This window comes from Olea europaea, chromosome 7 (assembly GCF_002742605.1).
Source record: "Olea europaea var. sylvestris chromosome 7, O_europaea_v1, whole genome shotgun sequence".
NCBI classification, from domain to species: domain Eukaryota; kingdom Viridiplantae; phylum Streptophyta; class Magnoliopsida; order Lamiales; family Oleaceae; genus Olea; species Olea europaea.
Window position 1 is genome coordinate 11,089,198 of NC_036243.1, and position 9,911 is coordinate 11,099,108.

General features: G+C 34.9%; 1 protein-coding gene across 1 annotated transcript; it reads right to left on the reverse strand.

Moving 5' to 3' along the window:
- Positions 1-992: 992 nt before the first annotated feature.
- On the reverse strand, positions 993-3,632 carry LOC111396984 (COBRA-like protein 4). The gene is made up of 6 exons (XM_023023636.1): positions 3,435-3,632; positions 3,253-3,332; positions 2,613-3,069; positions 2,144-2,291; positions 1,781-2,058; positions 993-1,697 (listed from the first exon to the last, which is right to left on the reverse strand). The coding sequence occupies exons 1-6, from the start codon at positions 3,484-3,486 to the stop codon at positions 1,411-1,413; spliced, it is 1,302 nt and encodes a 433-aa protein (XP_022879404.1). The 5' UTR covers positions 3,487-3,632; the 3' UTR covers positions 993-1,410.
- Positions 3,633-9,911: the final 6,279 nt, after the last annotated feature.

Consider the following 9,911-nt stretch of genomic DNA (forward strand, 5'->3'; position numbering starts at 1 on the left):
ATAACTATTTGGTTAGATTTGTTAACGAAGTGTTTATGAACAATTTTAAGTCATGAACAGATAGAATTGAGTGGTGAAGTAGATACTAGCTTAAGTAAAAAAACTTGTTCTCCAAGACTAAAGGCTGGAGCATACCAACTCGGCCTAAAAAGGTGCTTAGCTTGACAACCCCAAACTTTCACCCTACATACAGCTACACTCATTGATATTCAAGACAAGACATAACTATCTTAAAAGTACAATATGACTTGAGTTCCGGAGCAACCCGCAATGTCTTCTGATATCCACCCTATCTTGATAAAAAATTTTGGCCAGGATAAAAATTTCTTAAGCCGCTGTCTGGTCACACTTATTCTGAGATGTTTAGCAACTTTTAGACCATTGTACAGTGCAATCGGGTCCCACACCAATAGCAATTATTTATTGCTTACCCAACAATTAAAGTGGACTAGAAAATGACCTATGTGCCCCTTTATTTTTGCATTCAATCCTCTTTAGCAGGGCATTTCTTATAATTCAAATTAAAAAAAAGACGCATGCTATTTTTTTTTTTTTTTTTTTTTCAACAGTTGCAGCTGGTATGGGACCTTTTGCACTGTATAACGGTCCAAAAGTTGCTAAAAATCCCCGAATAAGCGCTACCAGACAGGCTAAATCTTATGACATGAATACTAATGTACATCTGATGAGGCGTCCACTATTGGAGACACGCTGCATTGGATCCTAGGAGTTTACATTTTCATATGGTTTCAGATGCAAAATTTAAACATTGTTGTTCATCACATAAGATGAAATGTACAGTATCAGGCCATATTGCAAAAGTAAAATGAAGCTAAAATCCTTTGTCTTCAGTATTATCTACTCCTCTTCAGTACTCTACCAAACATACTTTGGATGTTCCTACTTACTGTAAGAGTTAGTGACGTCACTTCCATTTTTTATCTTCTTATATAACATGATTTGCTAGTGCTTTACATCACATTGTTCATAGATTTTTCAGTTCATAGTATTACTAGAGCTGTAAAAGTTTAATTCCAAATACAGAGTCTTCGTCTAAGCTTCAATATGCACTCGCTTCTTTATACAAATCCTGCCGACATTTCAGCCAGTGCAGCTGATCTCAGATGAGGTTAGGCATCATTCCTAAAGAAAGCACTCGAACTCTAATGAGATAGTGTCTGATGAAGCTTCCTGTAAAGAATAAGCCCCCCACGGTAAATTGTCCCATATCGTAGGTAGTTCGCTCGCAGAAGTATAGAATAAGAACAATTTGACAAATGCCACATACAAATAGTAAACAGAGGTTTAAATTTTTTATGTTGCTAGGATTACTGGACCAATAATCATTGAATCACTGAGAGTCTCCGTTCTTTGTCTTCAAAATTTCCAATACTATTAAAATTTGGAAACTCATCCCCACATTACAACAAAAACCAGAAGTCCAAAACTGAACAATGTTGAGATAGAAACTCGACTTGGATGAGCAGAATTTGCTAGAGACGGATAAGAATCCGGTGGGGGCAGCATGCATTCTTCACCATTGAAATATACTTTCCTGGGGAACGCCCATCCTTGCTTGAGGGAAAAGGTGTTCTTGTCCTTCTGCATAAGAACTTCTGACTGCACGTTCCCAGACGGCCCAGCTTCCATCAGCAGGTCATTGTAGAATTTCATGCCATAAAACATTCCGGTGTCGTCTACACATATCAAATGTACATATTTTTAGTACACAAGCGTGTAGTATTTTAACAAATGTTCTCAGACGAGTTTATAAACTTACTGATGGATGCATAGGGTGCCAGAGGCTTGTAATCGAAGCTGAAAACTTGGGTCACATTGTCCAGATTTGGATGCTGTACAACAAGAGTCCATTGTGTGTAGTTCATTCTGTAGTTAAAATTAGTTATTGCTATCTTCACACGCCAGTAGTCCTTGTAATTGACCTTAACATGCCAGTGCACCCGGATTGGGCACATATGGTGCGTGCACTGTAAAAGGGGCGAGTTATCTTTTCTTGGAGTGTTTATCCCAACCATATTAAGAAGTTTCGAGTCGCTCCTGCAAACATAGTTACCAGTTATTCGACTCATTTTACACAAATAGTGTATACAAATTGATGTGCCATATCAAAATAGTTGCTAACTTGATGCATTTATTTTTGTTTTCGCAGCCACAAGCACAAGAAGGACAAGAAGTGATTGTTTCATTGTAGAAGGACGAAATTGAGACACAACAGCTGGGGTGTTTCCGGGCTAGAAACTGTGAAAAGGTACATGTCACATTCCATGTCACTGCATTGAATCCAAGTATTAGCAAACTAGAGCTCAATCAAGAATGTGAAATCTTCAAAGATTGATTAGAACACTGTTAAAGAAGAAAAATAAACTAAATTTTGTATTTAAAAACACTGTTAGTCACCAAAGTTATAGCATTTCTGAAACCATTTTTTTTCCTTCCCGAAATGAATCAATGAACTTTCATTTTTGTTTCAGTTAGGTACTCAATATACTGAATTAACAGAAAAAAGAATGACTAACAATGCTTTTCAATCCTAAATTATAATGTCTAGTCATATCTAATACTGCACAAGAAGTATGGAAAAAAGGACTTACTCAGGGCCTGAGTTTTCCTGCGCCGATCAGTTGTGAGGAAATTGGTTGAAGGAACAACTTTTGCAGGACCACAAGTGTAGCCTGGTCCAGGACCTAACAAGGTAAAGTTCTTTGGAAGCTTTACAGTCTTGTTAGAGGTACCGGCTTGGCCAACGCTAACTTGGAAGGCCGAGATGGCAGCCTGTGGATCTTGGCCCCACGAAGACATGACTCCACCTTTGCAGCAGTTGCTGAATTGCTGGTTGTAAGGAACACCAGGGAGCAAGTCCACCACCGTTGGATTCTTTTTGCAACAATGTGGTATGGTAGCTTTGAACTTAGAACAGTCCCCTTGTTCTGTGGTCTGTGCCCCAACCATGGACCATATTACTTCTTTCTTAGCCCATGTCCAGCCCAGGGTCCAGCCCGGGCTCATGATGTGCCGGTACATTTGAAAATTGTTCATTGTCACAACAGCCTAGGAAAACATATATATCATTATAGTTATTTAAATAAGGGTAGTTCACACGAATGTTTTCGCGATCTTTTAAGTAAGGCGAATGCTATTTTGACAAAGCCATTTTGTGTTTGCCATAATCTCTTTGTATCAGAAATTCAAAAAGTTCAGAAGATTAATTTGTATATATAAGGCAGTACTCACCACATAACCATCTGGTGTCCAAGACATTACATCCCATTTGATTGTTATGTTCCCAGTTGGATCCAAAGGATCATAGGCAACTGCAGCAACCCGTAAATAAACAAGTTGGAATTTTTTGTTTTAAGGAAAAAAAAGCAGAATTTCAGGATCCAAAATGAATTTGATCAAGAATATAAATTTACCTGCACATGAAAGAAATATGCATAAGAACCATACTGTAACAAGAAATCTCATTTTCCCTCTAATAATATATCAAGTTTATTGAATTGGAATGGCAAATACTTCGGACTGTCGAAACTAAGTGTTTTCTAACAAGAAAAAAGTGTGTAGATTGAAGGGTTTCGGAGAATTTGAGATCTTTTACCTACTGGTAGTTGAATGCTGGTGTCACTTTTTCAGTGTTATATAACTGATGGAATTTCTGTATCTTGAAGCAAAACTTTGTGGAATAAAGAACAGGCTGGAAGATTTTTGTATTGAAGACAATAACATTCTAACACTCATTTGTTGAAAAAAGTGACTCATAATGATAAAATTATGAAGCTAACATAGGTTTGATAGCGCGACTTGATTGGACTAACAAGATTTTAGTTTTTTCTCTTTTAAACCTGATCGACCGATGTTTAGTCCAATATCTTTTCTAATTTCTCTTTATTTCTACCTTAAATGAGATTTGAGAATAAGAAAAATCATTATTTCAACAAATTCCCGATCGACTTATCAACTCAATAAGGACCGACTTATCAACTCTATATGGATTAAAACCGTCATTAGGAACCATCTTGCTACATAAGTCATGCTTTAATGACTTCCGTACTATATTTTTTCTTTGTTCTTTAATGTTTTATTTTTTTTATTTAAAACCACACAAGATCTTAGCATCAAACATCACTATCATGGTAGATCATTTTTCACCTATATAATAAATACATGATGATTATAACTTTCTTCAACAGTAATGTTGTTTCCAATGATGTGTTTTGGAAATCAAGGGAGAGAAAGGTTTAGTCCAAGTGTTCCAACCACGGAGTATGAGTTAGGTTTAAGCAAAGATAGAGGGATGTCTCTGATCAAAAGAGCTCCCAACCCACCTAATCTAACCAAGTTCAACCGATTCAAGTTAGATGAATCCTTACAGAGATTTGTATTTGTTGAGGTTCTTTTTATCTTGCAATAACTCTTGAAATATATCCGTTCCACGAAAATATGTTCTCGTCACATGCATTACTAGATGGTGTCCTAGTCTTAGTCCTAGTGACCCTCAAGTTGAAAACATGAGGAATGCGAAAGTAATGTAGTTTGGAAGTACGTACCTCCCTCGTCGTCTATTACATACATATTTGGTAAGAGAAATGTCACCTCTCCAATTAAAACCTCTCAGTTACAACTTTTGAATTTTATCATCAATTGATTAAGGGCTTGTTTAACGTAGATTTTTTGAGAATAGCAGATTTTTTGAAAAGTAATATTTTGGAGAATGTGGTTCAAAAATAGGAAATATTATGGGTCCAAGAGCAAATTTTTTTTATTTTGAGAATGCACATTTAAAAATGAGTTTTAAACAATCTGCATCAAACATGAACTAAAATTCAAATTCAATACGACATTTGGCAAGAGCGTAATTTTAGGGACTATTATGTCAATTTGAATTATGCTATAATTTATGTTTCGTAAAGCCAGTTAGCTAAATTAAGTTGTAGTATTTCCTTAATTGCCATTCAAATCGGGCGTAGAAGTATAAATTACCCAATAAGACTTGAATATTTTGCTTTCTTTAGTTGATAGTTGATACCTTTAAGAAGTATTGCATGTTTGGCTTAAGAAAAATAAGTTAATGACATTTTTATAAGTGAATTTTATCCAAAAGCAACGTATTTTTATACGACCTTACTGTTTGTACAGGGAGGGTTTGACACACTCCCTAGCAGAACAGACTCATAGGGGGAGCGGGGAGGGAGAGCAATTTTTTATCATTTTTTTTTCACTCGGGTCCCATGTGAGTCCCAGGCGAATGTGAGAATCTGTCAAGAAGGTGGTAAACAATTTTTCTGTACAAATGGTATTTTCCATTTTTATAATCTATTTTTACTTAAAAGAGGACCAGTTTCGAAATAAATAATTTACTCACTTTTGACTAATGACTTGACTTGAATACGCGTACTAATCAAAGATTATTAGAACTTTAAAAGAAATATAATTTAAATAGAAGATATAAATTTAGAGCCTGTTTGAGATTCATTTTTTTTTATCCAAAATCCATTTTGCAATAGTATTTTGATGGAGAATGTGTGGTTAGAAAATAAGGAAAGATTTTGAGTTTGAATTTAATATTATTTTATTGAAAAATGTGATTAAAAATAAGAGGGAGATAAATGTATTTTGGAAATAAATGAACCAAACAAGGACTTAATAAAGTCTTAAATTAAATTACGATTTTCAATTTCAAATTTCTTTATGATCTAATTAATTAAAATAATAATTTTTCTGTAATTAACTTAACAAACATTAAATGACTTTATCATCAACAAAAGTTTTTAAGGATTTTGATAATTTAGTATTAAAAATATTAAAATATTTGTGATACTTTTTAATAGAAAACTATTTAATGTTAACAAATATAAAGAATAATTAATTATGAAAAATAATTGTTAAAATTATATAGTTGCACATAATCACATAAACTAAGTAATTCATTGGTAAATTTTCTAAAAATAATATATAATTTAGATACGAAATAAAAATAGATAACACTTCAAGGAAATGAGTCTATTATTCACTAATCTGAAATAGTACAACCAAAGTATACCGTTTACATAAATCCCTAAACCACAGCATCTAGTGAAGATCCTTATTAGGCTCAGACCAAAGACCCCATTTATAACATCACAGAGACACCAAGATCTCAACTGCGAGCCCTCACCGTCCCAAAGCTTCAAAGTTACTTCAATGGGACACAAAATGGACAAACCACTTCGACACAGATCACTCACACAAAGAAGAATCACCCAAGGAATGAATATCACAGAGACGATTCTTCAGAATCCCACACAGAGAGGTCGAAGATGAACAAAACCAGAAAACCCTTTTGAAGGTTCCAGAAATACGGCTCACAGAAGAGAGAATGAAAAATGACGACTTCCAACCCTAGGTCAAGAGAAAAGGATATATTTATAGTAGAAATCATCATCCATCAGATTAATGTGTCGATCCAACGGTCCCAGAGCAACTATGAGAATGGGCGGGTTATTGGGCTCGGTTAAGTGGGTCGTCTAAGTATCAAAGAGTGGATCAATTTGCTCTTTATCTATTGGGCCTGGATTTTATCATCATTGTCTTTTGTTGGACTGATCATTGGCATCACAGCCCAACAGATCTTCACCTTGATGCCAGTGGTCATACAAATAGCCTAATAAATGTAAAATACAATTTATATCTCATTCCCAAAAACAGCTTCCATGTACTTCCAACAAGCATCAAGAACAGCACCTGTACATAACCAAAAAATTTAACCAGCATCAATGTTCAAAGTTTGTAAACAAGACTTAAACTTGGTTAAAGGTATTACCTTAGTCCTCACATCAGCTGGATTAAATTGAGTTGCAATTTTCTCAAGTAAAATAAGTTCTTTAAAAAAGCATCTCTAATAAAATGCAACTTAACATCAATATGTTCGGTTCTTTCATGAAAAACAGGGTTTTTACATAAGTGAATTGTACTTTGACTGTTTGAATATAAAACAACAGGGTTACTTAATTCATTTATTTCAGATAACAAGCCCTTAAGCCATAATGCTTCTTTTATTGTTTCAGTTGCAGCAACATACTCAACTTCAGTTGTAGATAAAGCAACAATAGGTTGTAGTTGAAATTTCCAATTAATACATGTGTTACACAAAGTAAACATATAAGCAGTAGTAGATTTCCTATTATCTCTATCTCCGGCAAAATCTGAATCCACAAAACCCTTAAGTACAACACCTTCATTACAGGCATTAAAAATCAACCAATATGTGAAGATCCTTTCAAATATCTTAACAGCCATTTTAGAGCAACCTAATGTTCTGGTCTTAGATTGGCCATAAATCTACTAAGTGTGCTAATGGAATGAGCTACATTAGGCCTAGTACATACCATAATATACATGACAGATCCTACTGCATTAGCATATGGTACATTTTCCATTTGTTTAATGTCAGATTCATTTACAGGACTTTGCTCTTTACTAAGTTTAAAATGGCTGGCCAATAGAAGTGAAACAGATTTAGAGTTGTGCATGGCAAATTTAGTCAACATTTTTTCAATATATGCTGTTTGCTTCAAGTGCAGTAACCTATGGTGCCTTTTTCTAGTAATTTCCATTCCTAAAATTCTCTTTGTATGTCCTAGGTCTTTCATTTCAAATTCAGTACTTAAAGACCGTTTTATCTGATTAATAACATGCATATTCTGACCAATCAGTAACATATCATCCACGTAAAGAAGTATAAAGGCAACAATAGCATTTTCATCATTTCTTTTAAAATAAAGACAATGATCAAATTCGCTTCTTATGAAACCAATAGTAGATACAAAATTATCAAACATTTTGTACCATTGTCGTGGAGATTGTTTCAAACCATATAATGATCTTTTTAACAAGCACACATGATCAAATTTAGATTCATCAATAAAACCAGGTGGTTGTCTCATGTAAATCACTTCATCAAGGTCACCATGCAAGAAGGTAGTTTTCACGTCTATTTGTTCAAGTTCAAGATCATAATGAGCAACAAGAGCAAGCATAACTCTAATTATAGTGTACTTTATCACATGAGAAAATATCTCATTATAATCTATGCCCTCTTTTTGCGTAAATCCTTTTGCTACAAGTCTAGCCTTAAATCTTATGGGCATCTTTTTAGTATTTCCCTCCTTAACACTAAAAATCCACTTCCAATCAACAATGGTTTTACCTGCAGGTTTAGGAACTAAAGTCCAAGTCTCATTTTTTATTAAAGAGTCCATCTCATCTATCATAGCTGTATGCCAATTCTCAGATTGCTTACAGGTTATAGCCTCTTCATAAGATTTTGGTTCTTTAAACTCTAAGTCTTGATAGGACAAAACAACAAGTGAAAGGTAATCTCCATACCTCACAGGCTCTCTTACTTCTCTCCTAGTTCTATCTCTAGCTAATTGGTAATCTCCCAATTCATCAGGCTGACTTTCCAGATTTTCTTGAGGACCAGAAGCTATTTCAACTTCTTCCTCCACCTGTTCATCACCAACATGTTCAGTAGGCAAGCCAAGCTCCACCTACAGCTTGGTATTATCATAATTTTCATCACCAAATAGCCCTTTTGGCTCCTTATTTTCTAAGCAAGGCATTTTTGACTCATCAAATGTAACATCTCTACTGGTGATGATTCTAAAACCTTTTACATCTTTACTCCAAAGCCTATAACCTTTAACCCCATCAAGATATCCCAAGAAAACACATGTCTGGGCCCTAGGTTCAAGTTTTCCTATACTCTGATGGGAATAGGCGGCACAACCAAAGATTCTTAAGTGGGAATAATCAGGGACATGTCCTGTCCATAACTCTTCAGGTGTTTTATCACCTAGAGCACTTGAGGGAGTTCTATTAATAACATATGAAGCTGTCATTACAACTTCACCCTATAAAACCTTAGGAACTCTTGAGCCTATCAATATGCACCTAACCTTATCTAACAAGGTTCTATTCATCCTCTCAGCCACTCCATTCTGCTGAGGTGTATAAGGTACTGTTTTGTGCCTTTTAATCCCAGCACTTTTGTACAATTGATCAAATTCAGCATTGCAAAACTCAAGACCATTATCTATCCTAAGGACCTTAATTTTCTTTCCAGATTCATTTTCCACCAGAATCTTCCAAGTTCTAAATTTCTCAAAGGTTTCAGATTTATGTTTCAACAAGTAAACCCAAACCTTCCTAGAATAGTCATCAATCTAGGACAAAAAATATCTATTTCCTCCTTCAGTGATGGTGGATGAAGGTCCCCATAAATCAGCACGTATATACTCAAGGATTGAGGTGGTTCTATGTTTTCCTGTGTTAAAATACAGCCTATGCTGCGTACCTAAAGTGCAGTTTTCACAAAAAGACACTTTAGATATAGAGTATTTTCCAAACACACCTTTTTTTTATAAAGGATGTGTAGGCCCTTTTCACCTACATGGGCCAATCTCTTGTGCCATTTTAAAGTGGCATCAACTTCAACACTTGAAAACTCACCTATGTGATCATACACTGTACTAGCTTTGATCACATAAATCCCGTTTTTTTTAACACCTTTAAAAATAACAAGTGATCCTTTCATCACCTTCAAAAAACCATCTCCTATTTTTCCTTGCAGCCCCATATTATCCAGATTTCCTATGGAAATCAAGTTTCTATTTAATTCAGGGACATACCTCACCCTTTCAAGGGTGTAAATGTATCCATTATCAAATTTCAAAATGACATTCCCAACTCACTCAACTCTGCAGGCTATGTTATTGCCCATAACTACTTCTCCTTCATCAATTTTCTTAAAATTTTCTAAATATGCCCTTTTAGAGGTCATATGGAAGGTACAACCAAAATCCAAGATCCATTCTTGGTTTTGGTTCTCATCAACAATATTTGCAGAGTTAGGT